At 44.9% G+C, this 24,982-nt stretch overlaps 1 protein-coding gene across 1 annotated transcript; it reads left to right on the top strand.

Moving 5' to 3' along the window:
• The first annotated feature begins 1,017 nt into the window (after positions 1 to 1,017).
• Positions 1,018 to 20,769, top strand: GCH1 (GTP cyclohydrolase 1). Its single transcript, XM_059819895.1, has 6 exons — positions 1,018 to 1,327; positions 13,429 to 13,538; positions 15,802 to 15,857; positions 18,943 to 18,974; positions 19,972 to 20,056; positions 20,643 to 20,769. Exons 1-6 carry the CDS (start codon positions 1,018 to 1,020, stop codon positions 20,767 to 20,769), a joined length of 720 nt encoding a protein of 239 aa, XP_059675878.1.
• Positions 20,770 to 24,982: the final 4,213 nt, after the last annotated feature.

Raw genomic sequence — 24,982 nt, 5'->3', positions numbered from 1 at the left:
GCATTTATTTGTTCGACAACGTTTGAACCCTACGTGGGGCCGGGGCAGAAAGTCCTGACGGCTGCCGTTGGCAAAGACAAGCTGCGCTGTCTCCCACATTTGCCCCAAAAGTGCCTGGAGGATGCAGGATGCTCAAGCCGCGGGCAGGGGTGACATCCCAGTCAGATCCCCACGGAGACCCCAAAACATTTGGTCTCAATCATCAGAGACGGCGCGTTTCCAGAGCCGCAGGTGGGAACATGGAAATATCGGGGCACGTGAGCCGTGCGGCTGGAAGGTGTCTGCAGAGCTCATAGGTTTGAAGGGACGGAACCCCAGCCATGACGAAGTGGTAGGGATTGTCACGAAGGAGGGTGAACCCACCGCCGGGATATTTCTGGCGGACGCATCCCGCCGCCGGTGACTCAAAGCGCCCCAGAACGGTTATGATGGCGTTCCAGCAGCACCGGGGAGCCGCTGAGGGGGATGCACTGGCACCACCTTGGCAGGAAAAGGAGCAGATCTCCAACTCTGAGAGGGTGAAGAGAAGATGGAGGACGATGTGGGGAGCTGCTGCCCAGGGCAAGGACCCGCACCCCAGCGGGGCCCTCCCCATCCGTCCTCTGCCGGGGCAGCCCTGCCGCTCGCCCCGAGCTCCCCACGGGCGTTCCCCGCGTTGGAGCGATGGCAGGGGGCTCCCGTACAGCGGCTCGGGGGCTGACCCCCCCGTACTCCCAGCCCAGCGCCTCAGCCGGCGGGCCCCGCCCGGGGGATCCCCGCCGGTCCCCGGGGCTGCCCAGCGGCCCCCGCCGCGGCGGGCTGAGACCGGCCGGCTCATGACACCGCGGGTGACGTCGCGGCTTCGGCGGCCAATGGCAGCGGCGCGGGCGGTATAAAGCGGGCGGCTGAGGCGGCGGGCGGGAGCGCTGAGGCAGCGGCGGGCTGAGGGCCGGGGCGGGCGGGGGCGCTGAGGGCGACGGGCTCCGCCACAGCGCGCTGCCCGCGCGGCGACGGGCCGGCCGGGCCCTGCCGGCGCCCATGGAGGCGGCGCGGAGCTGTAACGGGTATGCGCGGCAGGAGAGGCCGCCGCCGCCCTCCGCCTCCCCGTCGGCGGGCGCCGAGAAGCCGCGCGTCCCCCCCGGCGGCGGCAGCGGGGACGGCTGGCGGGACGAGCGGCCCCGCAGCGAGGAGGACAACGAGCTGAGCCTGCCCAGCCTGGCCGCCGCCTACACCACCATCCTGCGCTCGCTGGGCGAGGACCCCGAGCGGCAGGGGCTGCTGAAGACGCCCTGGAGGGCGGCCACCGCCATGCAGTTCTTCACCAAGGGCTACCAGGAGACCATCTCGGGTAGGGAGCGCTTCCCCGGGGCGGGCGGGTGTCACCCCGGGGAGGGCTCCGGGCGGGGCTGGAGCCTGCTGCTTTGACAGCAGCCGTGGTGCCGGCTTCCCACCTTAGCTCCTAAAACGGGCTTTGCCACTGCCCCATCGCCGTGCTGTCCATCCGGTGCTCCTTGTCAGTAAGTCATCAGCAGTGTGTGCTGGGAACACCTGTACCTTGGGGACTCTGTCACCCCCAGTTTATTTTTTTAAACTCCATGCCGGTAAAGTTCACGTTCTGTCTGTCATAAACTTCTGTGCTTCTGGTTTCGGTGAGTGCAGCGAGTGCTTTTCCTTTCCCTTTTCTGAGGCAAACTTTCAAGCTCTGGCACTTGTTGACTGTACCTTCTCCTGGCTGAGCTGGACTGTCTCCAGCAGTGGGTAGGAACACTTGTGTGTATTAGCAGACATGGGTGGCTCGATTTTTCTCAAGGGTCCCATTCTGCTGATGCTTTTATCAGGTGAGTTTTTTTCAAAGGTGGGAATGAAACTTGAGGAAGCAAGGCAAGGAGAAAGGAGGCGGATGGGGAGACCCCAGCCCCATCTCAGGGTCCCTGCAGTGAATGCAGGCATACAGATGTACCCCAGGTTCACATCCCTGCCCCAGGCGACTGTCTTATCTGCTTGCTGGCCACAGGCCCTCCCTGAGGGCAGGAGGAGGGGAACTGGGTGGGATTTGTGCTCCTCATCACCAGCAACTCCAAAGCTGTCTCTTGGTTTCAGTGCAGGGTCAATCCTGCTTGAAAACTTAATTTTCTACATGAATTTTCCTCTTCTCAGCCCTTCCACTAAGGACTGTACCCAGTACAAACAGTAAAAAAGGGCTTGAGAAGCTGGGGAATTCCCCCTTACAGTGAAAGGCAAGTTCCTGTTAGTGCATAAGTGATGCAAACACTGTCAGCAAGGACCTTTGAATGTGAATCAGAAAGGAGCTGAGTGTGTTCTGCTCTCCTGAGTACAGCACTGGTGTATTGAGTGCCCCAGAACCGCATCGGGGTGTTGCAGCTGAATGAAAAGGCTGAACTGTGCTGATGGTTGGCACCAGGGAGCTTCTGCTTAACATGTCAGAGTCCTTTTCCTAAGTGCACTGTGCTTCAACTTAAAGGTTGGATTTTGTGTTTAGTTTCTTTTTCACTTCTCAACTGTTGGCTCTTCTGAAATCAGATAGTGTGTAACTTCCACCCTTAACTTACTCATGTCCAATTAATACTCCTGTGCCAAAGTCGTGTCCTGGCTTCCCCCAGGAACAGTGTTTCTGCCTTGATATTTGTTTTGCTGTTCTGACCAAACCAGGTTTTCAGGTATACATCTGGGAATAGGCTCTGGGCTGCAGTGGCCATCCTCTTCCCCTCTTCCTTTAGTCCTGCTGCACGGTGTGTTTGAGATGAGGTTTCACAGGGTCTCGCAGAATAATCCTTTGTCTAGTGGAAATAACTTTCCTCCTTTGGGGATTCCGTGTGTCTCTTTACTGCTGTAAAACACAGGAGGTCTCTCAGTCATCCTGCCAGTCTCTAGCAGAAGGATTTTTTAGTGATAGTTTCTGAGCATGAATTTCTCTGCTGAACCTGGATGAGGTTGCTGCCCATCTTAAGGACTCTCATCTTGCTGCCAGCTTTGTGTGCAGAGCCGCGCGTTCCCTTAAGGTTTTTAATAGGTTTTTTCTGCTTCAGTGTAGATTCTCTGAGACCCAAACAGTTTGTCCCAATCTTTCACATACATTTCATTAAGCAGAGTAGTTCTGGATAGTCCCCTCCCCTGAATATCCATACCTGGGAGAGACCTGTATCATATCCAAGAGCAGAAAGTGTCACTGCTAGGTGCTGTACTCTTGGACTGCTTTTTTTCTTTCTGGGAAATAAAATGTAGCTGTGATCTTAACATCCCTTCCTGTGTCAGGTGGGGAATCCTTTTACTTTCCAGCTACTCACCTCTTCTTACACAATGCCCAGCTTCCAGTCTTCCCACTCTTACTAGCCAAACAGAGGAAAGAGCTGTAGCTGAAGGACAAGTCCACAGAAGCGAGCAAAATGACTAGTGGATGAGGAGTTGGCTGGGAGAGTTGATACAGGAGTAACTTCCACTTGGGAGAGTTTTAAATGCATCATGAAACCTAGAGCCAACAACTACAAAGTCTTTGGGAACAAAGCTAGCTGTGAGACTGCAGTTCCTGCCACTTGTCTCTGGTGGTGTGCAGTTCACTTGGCTATACTAATATGCCTGCCTAGCCAGGCTGTGAATGGGACCAGAACTGGCTTGTAAAAGCAAGAAAAACCACAACAAAGCAGCCCCTGACCTCTTGTTTTCTCAGGTTTATTTTGCAGCTTATTCTGTTCCTTAGGTGGAACTGTCTGGATAGGCGGAGGTTAAAGCAATGATTTGTGGGATGTGAGGTGTGTGTTCAAATTTACTCGCCAACAGGCAGAAGATAGCAGACAGATATGAAATGGTGGGGCTTACAGCTATTATGTTTTTCAAGTAAAAGCTCTGTGGTAGTGATTGTACAAACACAGGGCTAGAAGCAAGGTGTGTTGCAACAGGCACCTCTCTTCAGCCAGCCCCAGCTGAGCTCACAACCCTTGCCAGTATGTGGAAACGTTGCCAAACTGTGCAGCCAGAAAAGAGTGACAAAGACAAACCAAGGTAGTGAATGTTAGTACAGCTACAGGCTTTAAAATCAGCCTTCAGAGTTTGTCTGCTTGAGTATCTGCCTTAGGTAGGCAGGAGAAAAGCAATTAGTTTCTGATGGCATTTTAATTTTCCGTAAGGGAATACAAAAAATGATGTAATAGATATATTCCCAAATTATGAAATACAGTGAAGGCTGGAGAGTGTAAAGTTGCAAGTACACTGCAGGAGGTCTTTGGTGTTCAATGTGCTGGTTTGAGCCTCACTCGCAGTAAGCAAGAACATGGGGGTTATGTGGTTTGTCATAAAACTAAGCTTGACTGCCTTGAATGCTGCCCACTGGTCTCAGAGGTTAGTGATTTGAGTGGTGCCTTGCTCTCACTTGTCACTGAACGCTTTTGAGTGTGGTCAGGTTGCTGGAAGCTTTCTGGTACGGGGAGGGATGACGGCCATACCTGCTCTGCCGCAGTCTGTCCTCCGTGGTGGCGTGGGAGGAGAAGATGACCAAGTGGTGTGAGCGGGGAGTATGGTTTAAGGAACCCTGGTTCCTTTGGTTTTAAGGAATGCCTTTGGAAGCTGCCAAGCTGATGTGTGGTTTCAACAGTCAGCAAATGGGTATTGTTTTTCTTTTTGAGCCTCGATTGATAATTCATCCTTAAGAACAAACTTTTTTCTCGATCTTCTTGATTGTTGTGTGTCTGAGAACATAATACATTTGGGGCTTGGTTAAATATGCTGGACACTGATCTCCCTTCCTGGGTGTTGTCATTTTGCTTCCATGACACCTGATTATATTTTTATACTTTCCCTAGCTTAACTTTGTAGTATTGTAGGGAAGATTACATGTAAGTTCTGTCCCTTCTCTCCATTCAGATTTACGTGAGTAGCAGAGAAGCTGATTCCGCTTTCCAGCTTCCACTGTGTGTGTATTTCATAGCTTGTTTTCAATAGTGCAGAGAGTGTTCCTGATTTACCTCCTATTCATCTTTGTTATCTGTGTTCTGCAGCTGGTCACTGTTGTATTTGAGAGCCATTAGTAGAGTTTACTTGCTAAATGTCTAAATCTGGCTCGTGCTGTTTCTAGATTATGTCTTTTCTCCTGTTAATCCTAGGTTTACTAAAGGCCTCAACCTCTTTCTTTGAGAAAATGTATTCAAATGTATTGATCTCACTTCTGTAGTACTAGTCAAGCTTTCATTGGAGGAGCAAGAATGCCTCCAGTGATTTCAAGTAAAATCCACCTGGGGACCAGATTAAAAAATGCTAGCAGTTCACACTTGGGCATCTGTGTAGACTAACAGCCATTACAGCAGAAACTGCTTTATGTATTGGTAAGGATGGCAGAGCAGACAAGATACTGAAAGCTTCACTTCTCAATTTCATGCAGTGCTTCTGCACGAGCATCCAAGAACAGGTTTTCTTTTCCAGGGTCAGATCTATCAGCTGCATACTTTTGGGAGTGAATTATATTGCAAAATAGTAACCTGTTCTCTTGGTTAATAAAGGTGAACCAGACTGTTGATAGCTGGTTGCCTGTAACTTTCTTATAGTTGGTTCAGGCAATTGCCTGCCACACAAAAAGGCTAACCCTTGAGAGATCTGTCCCTCCTTTTACTAAAGGCTTAATGTCATACTTGGAGGCGCTGTCTATGATTCTATATATAAATGCTACAAAGCACAAGAGATTGCAAATGCGGTAAATGAGTGAACACATGGAGATGCAAGATTGCAGACAGTACTACCTTGTAACTGAAGCTGAAGACTTCAGAATCAATCTTGCTAAGCAGAGCAACTGATAAGTTACAGAAACAGTGTCAGTTACATGGAGTGTCAAGGATGCTAACTTCAGAAGGTAAATTGTAAAGGAGTTGGTTCCGATTGTGTAATCCTAAGGAAACATTAGGCACAGGGCTGAACAAGCTGCCTGCATCTGCAGTAGGAAGTTAACTTGTTTTCATCACCCGTAAGCACCCTAAGCAAAATGGTGTGTTTGTTAAACAGTGTACTTGCTGGTAATGGTAATAGTTGTTACATGAATAAAAGCTGGAAGACTTTTTTTCTGGTAGGTGTGTTAGCTTTCAAGCATGTTGGCAGGTTCAGCTGTCCTTTCAGCATGTTTAATAGGGAAATGAAAATCAGAAATACTGGGAGAGGTTAACTTTGCTTTCTGAACCTCTGTGGTTTGAAAGGCTGCATGTATGCCTTATTTGCCTGGAAGCTAAGTGACTCTACTGTGCAGCTTTTATTTTAAAGCAAATAACAACTAGTTAGGTCTCATACAGCAGATTAATGCCTGCTGAACTCTGTGTATGTTGCTTTTCCCCTCTCATTAGTTTATGTGCTTTTCCTATGGTGAAGGGTGAAAAAAAAGCAACCTTAATACTCTTTTCTTCATCTTCTTGTCTGTGTGGATTTGGTATTTTGACAGATAACAACAATGGTGTAAGCTTATAAATTTTTCCAAGCTGTGGGTGAGAGATGCTAAGCATCACTACGTAAAAACAGACAGGCAGCGCCTTAAACAAATAAGGCTGTTTGATCAGCAGCACTGCCCTTTGCTAAGAGCTGGTGAGTTGCTTCATTCTTTCCTGGAAGCAAGGGTACTGCTAGTTCTCTCGCTTCTCATAGATGCAACAGTCTAACCTATTAATAACTTAAATGTCAGCATTATTGTGGTATGGCCATGGCTTGTTTCTTGTAAACCAGAGGGTGGGAGATACAGGGTTGTTCAGAGTAAGGTTCTTCAGGGCTTCTTTCCTCAGTCTCTACCCCTGCATGGGTGAAGCCTACCATGCTTGAAACAGGTACTCGGTGCCGTGAAACTTCTGCTGGGAACTAGGACTGTAGGACTTCCCAGGATGATCTCCCCTGCCCATTAATGCTCAAGTAATACCAGATTTGTTAAGCTTGTTTGGGGTTTTGTTGGGAATTTTAATAAATGTCTTAACCTCTTGGATCTTAACTGTTAAAGGCTTCTGATCTCTTCATGTTGCTTTTCCAAAGTGTTGTTTCATCTTCTCTGATTTTCCTTTGTTTTAGTTTCAGAAAGAAGTGTGGATGGGGGGACTTTCAGCACCGTCTATGACATGAGGCATTGCCATGGTTATTGAAAATCCTGATACATTTTAATGAGCATCTCCGTAACCCTGCTTTCCCTCATATTAATAAACCTCCTGGCAGAGGACAACTTCTAGAACCTAATCGTAGCTTCATCTGAGAGTCTGCAATAACTGATCTCTTATGAATAGACTTGAGTCTCTCACTACAACACGGAAAGTGTCTTATAGGAAAATAAACAAATCTGTACAACTGATGGCCAGAATTAGTTGAATAGCAATAATGCTTTTTTCCATCTTTGCTTTTATGAAATGTGCCTTAAATTATACATCTGGTTCACCTCTCTTCTGGTAACTGAGGAATTAAGCTTTGCTTCTGAAGCAAATGTTCCTGTCTGAAGTTGAATGTCTGTTTCTAGTCCTTTTGGTGTCACAGTGATGAAATCTGAAATATTAGTCATAAACTTGTGAATTCTTTTGTGTCTGAGTTTTTTGGTTCCTGTTAGGAAGGTATGTTGTGCAAGGAAGCCACATAGTGCCCATTTATTTTTCTCTGCAGCTTTTGAACTCTATTGCCTATTTAAATAGTAATGTGGCATCTTAGACTGTGTCCTTTTCTAGAGCTCTTCAAGACTTCTTGAAGCAAATGGTAATTCTGTTGTGAATTGGCATACCCAGACCACCCCCTTTCTTAGCAACTTGAAGTCATTAACTTTCTGCAGCAATACAAACTCTCTTTATATGAGTGAGTGGTTTTGTAGCTTAATTCTCTTCTCTGTATGAATAATAAATTCCTGGTACCTTTTTAACACTGAAAGGCTGCAATAATTTTCTTATGTTGTCTGGAATATTTTCTTTAACTGCAGTTATCCTGTATTGTCATCACATGAATAAATAACAAATTTGAGTTTTGACTCTACATCTTCCTGCTTACCCAGCAGCAACTGAAAGGTTTTTACAGCCATTTCCTTCCAGATTTAATTCTGACCCTGTAGTCTGTTGGTTTCCCTACCACACATTCAGCTGTTAAGCTCATGACTCCTGCTCTGTCAATTACATATATTTTTAGAGGAAGAGGAACTTCTCAGAAAAGATGGTCAAAGGTATCTGCCAACATACTCCAGCTGATTCTACCTTAATGAATGGCTAGCTTTTGGTCTCTGGCTCATGGCACTGCTGTTCTGGAGTATCCTCCAAACCATGACATGTTCCTAGTTCAGGCAAGGTCCCCTGCCATTGGTTTTGGTGTAACTCAGTCTGTGTTTCCAGGAGAGCAGGAGGTACCTGACCTCAGCCTGTACTTTAGTTTGAACAAACTGATGGGCATTGGTAGTGTGTGACTTGCCCCACCACCCTCATAGGGCATCTGCCTCCCTTGGCCTGAACCCATTCCTCTGATGGCCTCAGCTGCCTGCTGCAGCTTATGGGACTCACGGGTCACTGTGGAGAGCATAGGGGCTGTCTGTGAGGACAATCTGGAGCTGGGTAATGGGTATCAGGAGAACCATGTGCCTTATGTCAGTGCCAGGATGGGTGAGCTCAAGGAACAGTATCAGGGAATCTCTGAGACTGCCTTCATCTTCTTGACACTGAACAGTCCCCAGTCTGACTCCTCTGAAGTGGAGTAGTGGGGCAACTTAACACCGCAGGGAAGTACTTTATCTCATAGTGAGAACAACCTACATCACTTCAGTCTTCTGTCTCATAGGCATAGTAAAAATGGGACATGTGAAGTGCTGTGAAGCTGATACAGTGCTGCCATCCTTCATTCCCTTCACCTGCTGAGCCAGCTGCTGGGTGGGCTCTAGCTTCTTTGGTTGCCAGAGGTGCTTTTGCTTTCCTGTGTCACATTAAAGCCATGCAAATAGTTTCTATAGCAACAGGTCTTTTTGCTTAGCTCTGACGCAAAATCCTGAAAGGTCTTTCTCATTCTGTCTTCATCCAATTCTGTTTTTTTTGCTTTTATCAACCCTTTTTGAAGATAAAGGGGAAAATTAATTCTGTTCTGTTTCAGGAGTTAACTTACAGCAGAGGTGACTGTTCAGTTTCAACAGTGCACTGAAGTTTCTACAACAGGACTGGAACTCTGGGCTGAAGGAAAGGGCAGCTGGAATAATCTGGAGAGCACCCTGACCGTACATACAATGTTTGTTCTTGTGCCCCTCCTCCCAGCCATATATTTTAATTAAAATCTTAGCTTTTCATTAACATGATGTGTCTAGGCTTAAGGACTTAAACAGTAAATTCCCTTAGCTCTTCTGGGGTGGTGGAGAATGAAAATGATGTTATTTGTAGTCTTCTTTGGCTTACAGACAGGGCTTGGTGGCAGCACTTGAGCACCGCTGTGACTAATAAAAGCAGAGTGAGGGGAGGTATGACCCTGAGAGGCCAAGGGATGATGTATGAACATCTCCATCTTCTTGCTAGCAAAGGAGACACTAGTCCTATCCTACTGATTACGTAGGTGGTACTTGGCGAGAGTGAAAGTGTGTGAGAGGACAAATTTCCTTTTTGTGTTAAGGAAAAGTAGCCTGTTGAAGGGAAGCCCATCTGAGCTGCAGGTGCCTTGCTTTGTCAGGAAACCAAGCTAGCAATATTTATCACAGAATCACTAAGGTTGGAAAAGACCTGTAAGATCATCAAGTCCAACCATCAACTAACACCACCATGCCCATTAAACCATGTCCCACAATGCCACGTCCACATGTTCCTTGAACACCTCCAGTGATGGTGACTCCCACTTCCCTGGGCAGCTTATATCAGTGTTTCACCACTCTCAGTGAAGAAATTTTTCCTCATATCTAGCCTGAACCTCCCCTGGTAAAACTTGAGGCCATTTCCTCTTGTCCTTCCAGCCCTCCTTCCCTCTAAAAGCCCTGTTGACTTCTATGCTTTTGCTTTGAAGACCCTGGTACCACAGGAGGAAGGGATGGAAAAGATGCAGTTGCATTAGAAGTGCAGGTGGGTATTTTGGAGCTGAGGTGCAGCCAGGTATTCTAGAGCTGAGGGACGCAGCCAGTGTAACAGCCACGTTGCTCTGTGTGAACTGGGACAGGCCTGGAGAGGGACAGCATGACTTTTGGGTCTTTTCCTGAGTGGCAAGAGCAAATGTTTTGGGGCCTCCAAATGAGGAAACTGAAATCAAGCTAGTGAAGCAGGCAATGTGCCCTAGTAGATAGAATGAAAGAACAGGAAAAGAGGCACAAATTTGTCCCCAACTTTGCTTCTGGCCTGGTTAATCTGAGGCCCTGTTTCCCCTTCTGTCCTTTCAGCTCTAAGTTCTCCAGAACATGTGCTGCAGGCCACAGGCTGAGCTTGTCAGGGCCCCATTTGATGTTGTTGCAAATTGAATGACTGAAAAAAAAAAAGCAGACAAAGTTAGATAAAATGGTATTGCCTCTTTGCACGAAGCATTTGAGTCTCTGCCAAACAAGTCTCTCCTGTGTAATTACTGAAAACAAGTGCTGCGGTGGGACATAGCACAGCATCTTCTCACAGCTACTCTTACCTAACTCTCTGTTGTCAACACAAGGCTTGGATTTCAAAGGGGGAGGTATGGGGCTAGACAGGCTTCAAGCTATGCTTATTTTCAGGACAACAGGCTTGTGAAGTGTGAGCAGGAGGGACTGGAGCAGGACAGGGGTGACTGGAGCTCTCTTAACACTGTGGTAATTTACTCAGGTAGTAGCCTTCAGTTTCATGTTTTGTTTTACCTTGTGTCCCTGTACTATCTGACAGTTGTGAAGGGTTATTGGAGGGGCTAACACTAAGCTTGTTTCTTCTTCCTTTATGGCCTCTGGCCCTCCTTCTCAAGGAGTAACTGGTGCTGACTTAAAATCAGTGCATCTTACTGCAGGCACAACTGCAGAGATTATGCAGCTGAGCAGGTATCATCTGTGATCTGGCTGCAACTTGCTGCTGATATTCAACAAATCTAAGATGCAAAATTGGCAAGACCTATATAAATGAGAAGAGCGAAGCACCCCACGGCTCTGTGGTTATATTCTTGATGCACCGATCTGTTTTACGCACCTCTAAAACTCCCTTGGCTGAGAGGGGCATTGCCCAAACTGCTGTGGCTCTGGGCTGTAGTCTAAGAGGGGATATGCAAGAAGGATGGATGACCTTTGTGTTGCTGTTTGATTGCTTTAGCCATGAGAAGGATGCATTTTGTTTCTGAAGTTGCCTGTGTGGTACTTCACAGGTCACTTAACCTTGTTTTTTTCCCCTGGCATCAAAATAGGGCTAACAGCTGTCTCCATGATACAGTGTGGCTCTTCAGCATTCCAATATAGACTTAGGTTCCTTAGATGAAGTCTGTAAGGATCTAGTCAGATGTACTTTATATATGAATAAGTTTCTATATGTATACACATACATATATATATATATAAGACTTCACAGGCTTTGGCCTTATGCTGCATCACATATTACCATGACTTTAGATAAGAACGTGGCCATTTCTAATTGTTCTGAACAGTCTGCTTTGCGAGTATGCTGACGTAAATCCATATCTAACATCGGGCTCTGATACGCTTCTGGCAAGGCTGGTATGAATGAAGCTGGTGGTCTAATAACAGCAGCAGTCACTCTGGAGACACTTCATGGATCCGTTTGGATTTTGTTTTAATAATGCTGGGCATAGTATCAGGTTTTGTGAAACTACTGTTTGCCTTTGTGCTGTAGAAATGGCACGTCTGCAGAGTGCTGCAGGAGGGAGCTAAGAACCCAGACGGCTGCCCTGTCTTCCCTTCCCTCTCCTATGACCCTTCTCTGGTTTGCATTCGCGCTATTCCTGGCTGAATTCATAGTTATACACCTGCATGATGTTCCCAATGCAATCAAAATCCTCTCTGGCAGCGTTTGGTGTAGACTAGACTCTGAAATTTGAAGAACAAAATCGTGTGCCTTTACAGAGTTGTTTCCTGGCCTATTTTGTGCCCCCTGCTCCTGCTCTCTGACCTGATCAAAAGCCTTCAGGGGTTCAGCCTCACTGTCTTGCAGGTTGCCAGCCGTTCTCAGGAAAGAACGTGCGTCGCAGGCAGAACATCTTGCGCAGTTTCCAGGGTTACCTGTGTAGTGCTGATAGCAAGCAGGAAATTAAAATGCTCCATGATGATGATACGTTATCGACAACAGATGGTGGCCATTAGGTGTACGTGCATGTCAGGGGAAGGCATAAAGGCAAGTAGAGCAGACACAACTATTAGATTTGTGTAATCGCCACTGCAGGTGCTAAGCTCAACCACGGATGAAGCAGGGCAGTCCCTGAGCACCCTGCTTCCCCTTCTGGCCATGGTGTATGTGACTCTGGTTCCTGGAAGTAACTCCAAGTAGTCAGTGTGGCTTCAAGCTAACTTGTTTCCAGAGTTCCTTGTTCTGATTATAAGCCCTTCTGTACAGCTAGTCCTCTCTTGCTGTTCTCTCTCTCATCTCTCTCTTCTGTGCAGCTTTTCTCTCTTGTCCTTCAAAAGGCTTGGTCTCTTAAGTTGCGACTGTTCTACTTTTAACCTCTGCAAGCACGGTCCAGCTCGCTGCAGTCTTTGTGGAGACTATAGTCTGCTGTAACCAGGGGACTGCTAAACCTGGAAAATCAGCCGAGGATCTGTTCTGCTGAGCTCTGAGACTAACAAAGTGTCACGTTATATGTTCCTTTTCTTACTGAGCTGTCTTTTCATCCTTCTATCTTTGTGGGTTTCTCTACCTCAATTCTCTGTTAACTCTGAGGCAGAATTAGGCTGGAGCATGCATATGCATGCCTGCTTTCAGTTCAGGACAGCAAATGTCTCCCCAGTCTGTGAATACAGATCTGACTCCAACTTTTGTGTATGCCGAAACAGCTGCTGGCTGGTGTGCCTCAGACTGAAATAAGAATATCTTATTTGCATGCAAAGTCTCCTTGAAAACAGTGATGCTGGTGTTGAGGTGTTTGAAGAAACTGCTGTGATGGCTTAGCTTTTCTTAAACCTCAGGCTCAGCTTTGCTGGTGGTATGTGGAAGCACTAATGGAAGCCCGCTTTGAGATATGCTCTCGTCCTCAGCACTGGCTTTATCAGCCATAGTCTTAATTGCTCTTAAGATGTCAGTAATTCTGCAAAGACTAGACTTGTTCTAACCTGGGCTCAATCTATTATTTAAATAAAACACTATAGGCTGACTTCTGCTGTAGCACGTAGGTAGTCTGACGTAGCACTGTGGCACTTGCGTGATCGTATGCAAACCAAAGTGTGCTTGTGATGTTATTCCTTAATTGCCTCCCATATCTTAACCCTAAAATCTGTAGTTCTGAGAGAGCTATGTTCTTGCTACAAGCTTTCTCAGATACTGGCTGGAAGAACCTTCCATGCTTGTGCATGTATCTATTTTTTGTAATGCGAATGTTTAATTTCAGATGTTCTGAATGACGCCATCTTTGATGAAGATCATGATGAGATGGTAATTGTGAAGGACATAGACATGTTCTCATTGTGTGAGCATCACCTCGTTCCATTTGTTGGAAAGGTAACTCTTCCTCACAAAACAAATGTGGGAATACATGATAAAAGACCTAAAGTACATGTAAAAGACTTTGTAGCTGTAACTACAAAGCTTTTAAAGCTGTAAGTAATACTGCTTACGGCTATGATTCTAGGAGTTAATCTTCAGAATACAAATAAGGAAGACCTCCTTAATGTGAGTTTTATTTGGATTTAAGCTCCTAAAATGTAATGCTCAACCTTTCCTAGTCTAAGTAATCTAATGGTTTCTGACATTTCATATCAAAGCTCTTCTTTGTGAAGCAGCAGCAAGCCTTGAGGGCAGACATCTTGATATTAAACCAGCTCACCCTGTACGCTGGCTTTGTCATGGATTCAGCTTCTGGCTCAGAGCTATCTAGTGCACATTCATTTTGGGAACCCCCATGAGTGGAACAACCTTCTGATTAGCAGCCCTATCTTAAATAAGCAAGCCCAGTCAAGGAGGGGATGGTCAAAATTGACTAGCAGGAGGCTGCTTTGGTTGGGACTCCCATGAAGGGGGCTGGTGTTGCAGATGGTGTTGAAATTGTGATGCCAACAACTTTAAAAATAAAATAAAAATTCTCAAGTTAACCACTGTAAATGTCATGAAGAGTTTGGAGTGGGTAGCCCCTTCTGCAGATCCCAGCCTCCTCACTCCCATCTCAGCACAGAAGGATGGAGCTTATTCTGATCCATCTCTTCTACTATAAAGTACTCACAGGCCAGAAAGTAACAAGTGCTTTTGTTGTCTATAAAATTCAATCAGTACCACATACGTTCCAAGTAAACTGTCTCCCAAAAATAAAATACCCGAACAGAAACCACCTGGTTATTTAGTTGAGTCAACTCAATTTCATCTGCTTTCTTTTCTTACTGCTAGTATTTTATACTGGAAAACAAGGTAACTTCTTTTTCTGTGCAAGCTTTCTATTTTGCCTGTTATTCTTGGTTACACGTACTGTGTATATTCTCTTCGTTACTCCTGTGGCAATATATGCATTCTTTTTACATCTAGCTGTTTAGCCTGTGTGGTTTGGAGAAATCTCCTCGCAAACACCGAATTGGTCCTGCTCGTATAATGGTCTGCTAAATGACTTGGTATGCCTCTAAATATTCTCAGACTAACCATTCTCCTGTTGGGTACATCAAACAGGCTGCAAATACTGACCGGGAGGTCTTGTATTTGCAGTTCTATCTTAAATGAAATTAAGAAATTCACAAAAATACTCTATGGGGAACAGGATTCAACGCTTATTTCTAAGTTATGTCTCTTACTTTATCTGAAATGTTTCATGTCTTTTCAGGTGTCAGTGGGTTGATTACCCAACAGAAGTGATAGGAATGAGCAAGTTAGCCAGGTAATTAGGTGCACTGTGGTACCTCTAATTGCAGGTACAGCAACACAGGATTCTGAGATGGGGCCTCTAGGCAAAGCACTAAGACAGAATCCTACACTGACACTCCCCTACTGTATCTTGGCTAATTTTTCAAGTCTCTGGTACAGTGACACAAATGCTGGCTTATAATCTGTTATAACTGTAAACCCACTCGAATTCAGTAGCCTATGTTGCTTTCTAAAAACAAAAAGCTCAACAGCTTTCCCCCTACCTTCGTATCTGAGCACTTGTCTTCTCAAGAACTTATTCTGACTTAGTGCAACTACGTGTTCAGTATGAATGTTCAGCGAATCTGTATTTGAGCAGGATGGCAGTTGACTTAATCATACAGTGATCTATGGTACTACCAAAGCAGAAAAAAAAATAAAAAATCAGTAAGTGCAGCCTGATTTTGGTGGCTAAGTATTTCATGCCATCAGAACTTTCACTGGAAGTAAAGTACAGTCTCTCTCCCTCCCGCTCCCTAAATCCATTTTAGGTCTTGAAAGAAAAGCATGTTTATTTTAGATGAACAGCACTGTGCTGAGTAATAGACTGCTTTTTGTACCCGATTGTAGTAGAACTCTGTAGCATTCCTGAGACTTGGAACATAAGCCTTGACTCTTGAAGAGTTGTGATTTTTCTCCCCCTCAGAAAACTTACTTACTCTTCACCAGGACACTGACCTCACCAGGCATTTACAGTCTCCGTTAGCTCCACAACTTTTCAGGCTTGCATGGTGGCATGTTCCTTCCACATGCTAGGACTTCTGGACTGTTCCAGAGTTAGTTCTGGGGCTAATGTACATCTCATTCTCTCTGCATGAGTTTCATATGCATTTGGAAGTGTGGTTTTGATTCTGTTAATGGTTTGTTCTCCTCTGTCTAGGTACATATTGGCTATCTTCCTAACAAACAAGTACTTGGCCTCAGCAAGCTTGCTAGGTAAGTGTTAATGTAATGAAAGTGATGCTAATTTGTAAAAAGGATTCCAAGCTGTGCTAACTGTGCTAATCTTTCTAATCTGGTCCCCCTCTAAAGCTCAGCCCACTTTGTGTCCTGGATTTGGATTTAGACCAATCCTCAGCATTATGTTTTTTGTGGAGAGGACAGATAAGTCTTAGAGTTCTGTGTTAATTCATATCAGTCGACTGTAGTAGAGCTGTAATGCTTTTGTACATTCATCCAAAGCATTGGTGTCTGCAGGAGGGAGCACAGAAGCAAGAACAACAGAGTTTGGTCACGTTCTAAGGCAGGCCACCAAAACCAGGGGGCATCTCTAGCTCTTTACTATTTGTGTGTGTATTGATCGATAAGAACAAAAATCCAAAACTTCCAAACTGTAAATGACCACGTTCTATGGATAGAAATTGAATCTAAAGCTTTCATCTGTTAGCTGACTCTTCAGATAAATTTGGCATTTCTTTCTTTCACTCGAGACCTGCTGAGGGAGCCATGGGGTAGACTTTACAGATAAGGTTCAGCCTAAGAAACAAAGCAATTATGATACATTTGAGAAATCCATTTGTTATGTAAAGTAACTTTTTCGTCAGCAAGTGCCCTTGGATCAGTTGTTACATTGAGTCTTGTTATCAAGTGACATTTTCTAGTTCTGGTGAGGAAGGGGATGGTAGACCTCTTCAATAAGCAGATTATTGGGGACCAGAGTGGAAGGGTCTCTTTTGAGAAACGAATCTGAAAAATTGGCTGTAGTTCAGAAAGACCACATAGGTTTTGCTTATGCTTTCCCTGATAATGTCTGTTAATCTTGCTGTAGTTCCAATAATACTAATGAGAATTAGCCTTGTAAATCTGCATGCCTGCTGGGTTCTCTTAGCGGGTAAGAAATGTGTAGGATATGACACTAAAATTCTTTAAAGTCATTCAGCTCTGTTCTGTGCTCTGCTTGCACAACTGTGAATATGGTTTGGAAGTGGAACGGCCCTTGGAGGTTACGTCTTTGCTAACATAACTCATATTACAGGGAGGCCATCTTCTTGTCTTCTAGCAGTGCCTATAGGAGTGGACTTGGCTCTGATTAAAAGGCTGAAACAGGCAGTTCAACACTTAAATTTTTTTGTACGTGTTTTCTGTGGCTGTACCTAAGTGCTGAAACTGTAGGATGAGGTTCTGAGCTGACAGCACTGCAGTTGCTGGGCGAAAGACTTTGCCTTCTGTAGCTGCTTATGCTTGGGGATGTCTGTGTGGCAGTTCATGGCTTGCGTCGTGTGTTGGCTGGCACTCGTGTGGCTGGATCTTTTTAAGTGGTGAGGGTTTTTTTTTAAGTTGGATTTCTGAAGGTGAACATCCTTCCTGAAGAGACTGTCTTTAGCACTTGGTTTCATTTCTGCAGGGCTTGAATGCAGGATTAAGGATTGCGTTTGAAAGATGCATCGGTTGATGTGTGCTTGCTCTGGTCTCTAGTTACCTCTGAATTGCAGATATAAAAAGGAGCTCAAACCTGTCTTTGGTGATTTTTAATGCAAGTGGCAACATGGTGCTAGAAGTGTACAGTTTTCCTACTATTTATTCTCAGTATAGAAACATGCATGAATATGTGCAAGGCTTCCTACGCTGTGCTTGAAAGGTTAAATCTTGCCTCTTTTTCAAGTTAGGGTGAAACTCCCATATACTGCAATAATGAAAAGATTAGATTCTTGTATAACAAAATGTTCTCAGTCCTCACTCGCTTTTGAGTGCTTACCATGAAGAGATTGGTGGGCCAGATAGTGCTTCTCTTTCGTGCCCTATATAATGCAACCAGTGTTCAAACAAAGATTTGTGAGGCTGTTGGTGCTGTAGGCCTAATCTTTCATAATAGGATTAGTCTAATGTGGTGAGTTTCTGTTGTTGTGGATGACCTGTATTCAGTAAACAAACATCTTTCTTTGGATTTTAAGCTCAGGCTTGAAAATGCTAATGCAAATAACTGTTTTTACATAAAAACGTTTATAGGACTTCTTATATGCAACACCAGTGTAAAAATTTCTGAGCATCAGCTTGTTTCCTACCCATATGTTTAATCTAAATATTACGTTGCTTTGTTTAGAATAGCTATAACACAACCATTTTCTTTCTGGAGGTGAGTGTCTGCATGCAGTTCTCTCTCCAAAACAGCAGGCAAGTCTCATTGTCAGAAATGTTTCTTGTAACTAATGCCTCAGGCTGCCAGCCAGTGTCTGTTTTTTGTCTAGTCTGACCAGATGGGTATTGAAGCTTTCTACAGCAACTTCTTCACATGGCCACTTGATGTGTAATTTAAGCATTTGAGGTTGGCATGAATAACCCATTGAGTTACAGAGCAGTTATAAGACTTTTCTTAAATGTGTGGGTTATAGTACCGCGGTGATAAATGATGGTAGTATCGCTTCCATTGCCCCACAAATGGCTTAAATTTGAAGTCATGTTCAAGAGGAGCACTAAGGTGATCCCTGCACTGAAATGTGAAGGATGGTGAGATATATGGGTGGAGAGTATCTGCTTTAAAAAACCCACAGTGCTGTCTCATTGTTCTTAGTTAAATCTGTGGTTAAATGCAGGAATCCAAAACATCTCTTGCTTAATTTCAGTCGCCTTCTGGGAATCCCAATATCTGAATTGTCCTTAAAACAGCACTTGGTTTAGATTGAAGCAAAAGGAGGTAGTCTGACCTCAGTTCAAGGATTAGCTTTCAGGGAGTCTTCAGGCATGGATTCCCCTGCAGCTGTGTGATGCAGGTGGGTGGTGGTACAAGTAAATCAAAAGTAACAGCCAACAGAAGAAGCTCTAAGGAGAAGTGACAGGTTTGCCCCTGAAATAGTCTCTGGGGTGGCAGGTGGGGGGAACCTGTCACTAACCACAGTGATGTGCTAAGGGAAGGCCTTCAGCAATGCCAGCCAGGGGCTGAGCAGCAGTGTGACCTCAAATGCAATTCCAGGAAGGACACAGATCAGTACAGTCATCTTGTTTGATAGTGTCAAGTTAATTCTGAAGATGGGACAATGGTCAGATAGGAATAACTATAACACTGTCTTTTTCCTTTCTCCTTTAGGATCGTGGAAATATACAGTAGAAGATTACAAGGTAAACCGATGATTTTTTGGTTTTGTTGTGTGCAGTCCTTTGCTAGCCAGCTCAGGGTACTGGTAATTGTAGGTGGACTACAGCTGTGCAAATTTTAGTGTGAAGAAAAACACAGTGTTCTCGAACAGGTGTTTCTCATCTGTCATCTTACTTAGGCTCTGCATTTCCAGTGAAGGGTAAAATCTGCCTATGAAAATAGATGAAGCCAGTAACTGATTCAAAGGATAAATGTGCTCCAAGAAGTAGCTGCCAGGAATAATTAAACTAGTTGGATGCTGCTGGAGATGTACTCTCCTACAGATAATTTGAGAGATGCCTTCAAGAATTCTTGTCTGAAGAGATGAAGCGAGAGCTGCCATGTTACGGACAGCCTCCCTGCTGCCCCTGAGAAGCTGCAGGATCTGAGGCCGTGGGTTGGGCTCAGCTTGCTCTCATTGTCCTGCAGTTAAATTTGGCCCGTTCTTGGAGACAGAAGTCTTAGTGACCATTAGGTGTCAGACTGGTGAATAGAGGTTGCTAGAGCTGCAGGAAGTAAAGCTTTGCAGGACAATAGGCTCTCTTAATTTGCTCGTTTTTATCTCCATTTCCTTTCCTTAAAAAGAGAAATTGTGTGTAGGGAATGAATAGTGCGGCAGTAAGGCAGTGAACAGCTACATAAAAACTGAAAGAAAATAGAGAAGCAAGAACATCTAACTGCATAATAGGAAGTGTAAGAGCTGTTACAACAAATCATGGTAATGCAATTCCTGCAAAGGTGTAATGCGAAATTATTCCCAATATAAACAAGCAAATGGAAGGTCTGTTTCAGGATACAAAACATAAGGTAGGATTTGGTACTAAGAAAATTTACTTAGGAAGAGCAGTACTTGGGTGGGCGGTGGTGGTGAGGAACAGGCACACTTGAAAGTGAGGATGCAATGTTGCTGTCCAGATAGTGGCAGTGCATTGATGCTAGTTGGATTTAACACTGCATCTGAACTCCCTCTTGTTCTTTCAGTCCAGGAACGCCTTACCAAACAAATTGCAATAGCCATCACAGAAGCCTTACAGCCCGCTGGAGTTGGAGTGGTTATTGAAGCTACGTAAGTTACTCTGAGCTGTTCTGTGGTAGCGTATGGGCTGCATGTGACTCCAGCTGTGTGCTGTAGAGCTGTTGTGTGTTGCCTCCTTGGCTGCGGTAGCTGTGTGCCGTGCTTGTTTATGAGGCAGAGTGCAGGCAGGAGTGATCCTCGCTCGTTCAGCAAAATGGCCTGGTGGGTTGGAGCCATTTAAAGTGGGGGCCTACCTGATCCACTGCAGAGATGTGGCAACTGGCAGTGTGGTCAGCTGTCCTAGTTGCACTGGGTCCGTGCTTTGCCTCGGTGCACCTTCTGCTTCCTCAGGTAGGGCAAAGCATGGGTCTAGCAGCAGGTATGTCCCCATGGTCAGAATGCACCTAGGAAAGGTGGGATTTTCCTAGGATCTGAGGAGAGAAGGCAGGGGGCTGGGAATTCGAGTTTCTTTTCTGTAGGGGACAGCCGAGGTACTACAGACAGATGTCCATTCTGGATATGGAGATTTTGTCACTTCCCCAGAATTTAAGGTGACCGTGTAAGAAACATCTCTCTTAAGGTTACTTCTTTCATTTGAGTATGCCTGATTTATTGACTCCCCTCTCATTTCTTCTAGGCATATGTGTATGGTAATGCGTGGGGTACAGAAAATGAACAGTAAAACAGTAACCAGCACAATGTTGGGGGTATTCCGGGAAGATCCAAAGACCCGTGAAGAATTCTTGACACTTATCAGGAGCTGAAACTGTGTTATTCTCTAAATGCACTCTGGAGATTGTTCTGTCCAGTGTCACTGTCTGTTCTTACTTGTTCCTACATCTCACTTTTAAACTAAATCATTGTGAATTGTTGTCATAGTCTTTGTGCAGTTAAAAGACTTCTGATGGCAAATGAAAAATGTAACGATGAGGTAGGCTCCTCCTGGATTTCCAATGATGCTGATGTCACAGAATTACAAGCTACGAATAGGATTTTGGAAATGTTTTTTCCACCTACAATGCAGAATGTACTGCTGTTAGGAGAAAAGTGGGGCTCGGGAGTGAAATGGATCTTTATGAAATAGATATGTTTAGTAGAATAAATATGGAGCAGCACAGGAAACAACTGAAAGGCTGTGAATCCTTGTAGGACCATTTATGCTGCAAATACTGTACCTCTGCTGCAAAGGATGGTCCTGAATTATCTCTAACTATATTTTGTTACAAGTCATGCAGTGGCTGTTTCAATATCTGGATATGTATGTTATACCTCTTTGAGATGTTACCTCTGGTGGTGTTTTATATTCGTGCTAGAATTAACTCTCCTTTTTGTGTGGTTTTTTGTTTGTTTGAGACTTTTAAAACACATTTTTCCTAGCCTTTTAACATGCAGGGAATTAACTTCTAAATTATTTGGGGCACAATCTTATCTCAATATAAAGAGTTTTATGCACATTTTTCTCTGTGCCTCAGGATGTCTGACCATTTTAACTGTCAGTTTCTTACTATTCTTAAGCAAACTTTAACAGAGGGGAGGAAAAGAACCTCAGAGACTGTCTGCAAAGTGCTAGGATATCCAAAGAGGTTTTTAATGATATTTGTATCTTGAGCTTTCCTTCTTGGATTTCCATGGGTTAGAGTGAGAAGCTAAATCTAGTTTGATAATCTGAAAATGAAGATTTCTGTTCAAGTATTTCAAGATTTGCATCTCATAAATATTGGACCAAAGGTGAGCACTGAAATCCTGACCACAGCACCCTGTACCTCTCCTGCCTGACAGCAGGTCATTTCAGGGCAAAGTAACCTGAAATGACAACTTGTTTCGTAAGAGCAATTGAGAAAAGCATTTCCAGGGACATCAAAATGAATTAAACCACATTTTTCTGTCTATGTGGCAACATCTGTATGTGGCAGTATTGGTACAAAAAGTTTCAGTTGGCTGGACTTGGCTGAACTTCTTATACTTTGTTACAATTTTAATGGGTGTTTTGTAACTCTTAATTGGGAAAACATGAGGCGCAAATGAAAACCACCCTTCTCAAACCAAGCACCGGAGGCAAAACTTAAAAAAGAAAATGTCAGCCAGGGTGTCAGATGCCCACAATGCAGGTTCCCATAGTCGTATCTGCTTTGCCGAATCCAGGATGTTCTGTACGCTAACGTAAAAGGCAGTTCCTGGTCTGGCAAGCTCGATCTTACCAACATTCCAGTCTCTTGCTTCAACCTGTGATGGAAATGAAATGAAAATAATGTCTGGTCAAATTTCCATTGGGCCTAAAGAACTTTCAAGTCCAACAACCTCATGCATTTAATTACACTAATTTCACTGTGATGACCTTCACAGCGTTATTGGAAAAATCTTTTATAATATCCCCTGTCCTGGATTCTGTAGAGTTAGGTGCTATAAAAGCGTTTGTCTGCTAGTGTAAACAAGCTGTGTGTTGCACATTTATAAAATACACTAACTCTATGGCATTTGTTTTCCTTAAATGATTGAGAGCAGATACTGCCACTTTTCAGCTGAAAAGCCTTAAATCTTTCTTGCTTGAAGTTCAGAGTAAAACTTTCTAGCTCAACAACTGGAAGGAGAATTTGAGGACCAAAGGGGCGCACGCTAGTACGTTTGTTTCTCTTTGCTTGCTTTAGTTTGGAAATTAAGTCTCTGTAAAATGCTGTCTTGCTCCTGAGGTAGTGAAAAGGTTGCGTTTTAACCACTTATCTCTATTCAGGATAAAGTTCGCATTGCACCACCACTGTTTTTTATTTCCATGTGACCTGTCGTCCTTAAAACATACCTCTCTATACTTGTGGCCTTGGATTTTGTTCACGTTTTTGTTGTTGTAAGACATGGTGCATTTTTTGGAACATTCCTATTGTTCAAACACACAAGCTTTAACTACATCCAGTGTGTATAATACGTACAGCCTGCTGTTGTACCACGTAAAAGTCCATTGTCTCTAAAACATTAAAGCATAGTATTATCCTTTGGAGTGGTAGCATCCTTGGTGACTTGGAGGCGATGGCATCGCACGAGGAGGTGGCACAAGCTTATTTTCCTTGGGTGGGGGTTGTTTGTGCACTAGCAGATGCTCCAAGCCTGTGATGAGATGTGGGGTTCCTCTTCTGGGACAGTAGTTGCTCTTGTCCCCAGATGAGCCCCCATTTGTTGACTGGGCAGCAAAAATCCCCCAAGATTTGGTGTCACCTTCTTCTTACTGGTCCTTGGTGCCAGAGGAATCAACATGGGGTCAGGGAAGGTGGGAAGCAGTGGCTGCTTTGGAGTGGCAGTTGCATGCATCAATGCTCATGTGGGCTGAGGTCCTCTTGTGCACTTCTTAAGCCATTCTGGATGCCTCATCACATCTTATTGAGGAAATACCTGGTTCCTGGTCAAATGTTCAAATTACCTGAACAAATGTATCGTAACAGGAGATGTGATGCAAGACCTTGAAGCTGAAGTCTGCGCTTCATCTTGGTTGGGTCACCCCACTGCGTACCATGCATAGCAATGAGCTCAGCCTGTGGCAGCAGCAGCTGTACTGCACCTTTAGGGTGGGGAGGCTGCCTTAAAGACACTGACTCCCTGCTGGCCTCCCAGGGTGCAGAAACTGCTGAGATTCAGGGGAAAAAAATTTAATAATTTACAGATCCCAGCCTCCCGAGGAGCATTGTAGCCAAAGCTTTGCCAATGGGCAGTAGAGAGGGAAGGGGGGACTGCTCGGGCTGTGTGTGGCTGTGCTTGCGCACCCACGGACAGCATGCAGCCCCCCCGTCACTTCTCAGCGTCCAGAGCCACAGGAAGGAAAGCAGGCTGTGCCTGCGTGCTGCGGGGAAGTCCTGCTGTAGCCCTTTCATGCTTAACGTTTGCTCTTCTGTATTGCCAGGCAGTTTTCAAGGGGCAGACACTGTCTGCGCTGCGGTCGGAGCTGTGACTGCGCTGACAGGTGAGCTTCACCTTCTGCAAGGTGCCGACCTCTGGTAGGAGCCCTCATCAGGCAGCGTTGGCCCTGGCTTTTCTGCTGCCTGGATGAGAAAAGGAGAGGAAAAAGAAGACATTAAATGCCTATATGAATATTAACTCTATCCCAGCCAACACCAGCACAGCTTCTTTAATCTCTTACCTACTTCCCTGTGCTGAAGCACAAGACAAGCCAGGCAACCAGAGAAGTTTTGGGGCTGCAGGCAGGGATGGGGAATCTGCTGGTACAGCGTGGCTTTGTGGGTGTACGCTGTGGCAGTCAGAAATGGAGAAGGAATAATGAATGAAAGCCCCCTCCAGCCCTTTGTGTTTTTTTTTTTTTTTTTTCCAAATGGTCTGTCCTATTTGGAAAGAACCCTTCTGGGAAGCCCCAGGAGCATTGTCAAGAATTGTCTTTGTCATGAAGCTGAATTACTTCTGTGTTTCCCACGGTTGTATATTAAAGCTGGCGATTGTGGTGGAAAACAGCCTGTTTGTCAAAACAGGCACTTCTGCAAGAAATTTTCTATTCCCCGCCTCTTTATTTTTTTTAGGTGTGGGATTGGGAAGGAGCCTCCCTGGTTTTGTGATCATGGGAAAATCTGTTTTCATTAGGGTAGTCAAATATTCAGCTTGAAAGTGTTTACAGCTCAAAAATCCCAGAAGAAAGCGATAACCAAACCTGGAAAAGAACCAAAATCTGTTATTAAGGTGACATCCTCCCATCCCTGATCTCCCACATCTCCCAAGATCCCACCTGCTTTATCACATGCTCTATTCATTTCCTGATACCCTCCAGTGTTGCTTCTCAGGTTTTTTTTCTTGAGAGTTCCCCCATCCAATAGCTCCTTCATGGTTTTTCTACCACTGCTGTTGTCTTTCCGGTGCCTCCCATCATCTCCTGCACATGTGCTGTGGTCAGCAAGTCTTGGTGCCATGGCCAACCCGGTCCTTGGCATGGGCTCTTTGGTCCTCTCCCATTGTGTTCCACTTCCAGGTGCAGGTTTATATTTCGGTTCA

This window comes from Gavia stellata, chromosome 7 (genome assembly GCF_030936135.1).
Source record: "Gavia stellata isolate bGavSte3 chromosome 7, bGavSte3.hap2, whole genome shotgun sequence".
Taxonomy (NCBI): domain Eukaryota; kingdom Metazoa; phylum Chordata; class Aves; order Gaviiformes; family Gaviidae; genus Gavia; species Gavia stellata.
Note: the sequence above shows the minus strand (reverse complement) of the source record. Positions and strands in the feature narration are given on the sequence as shown.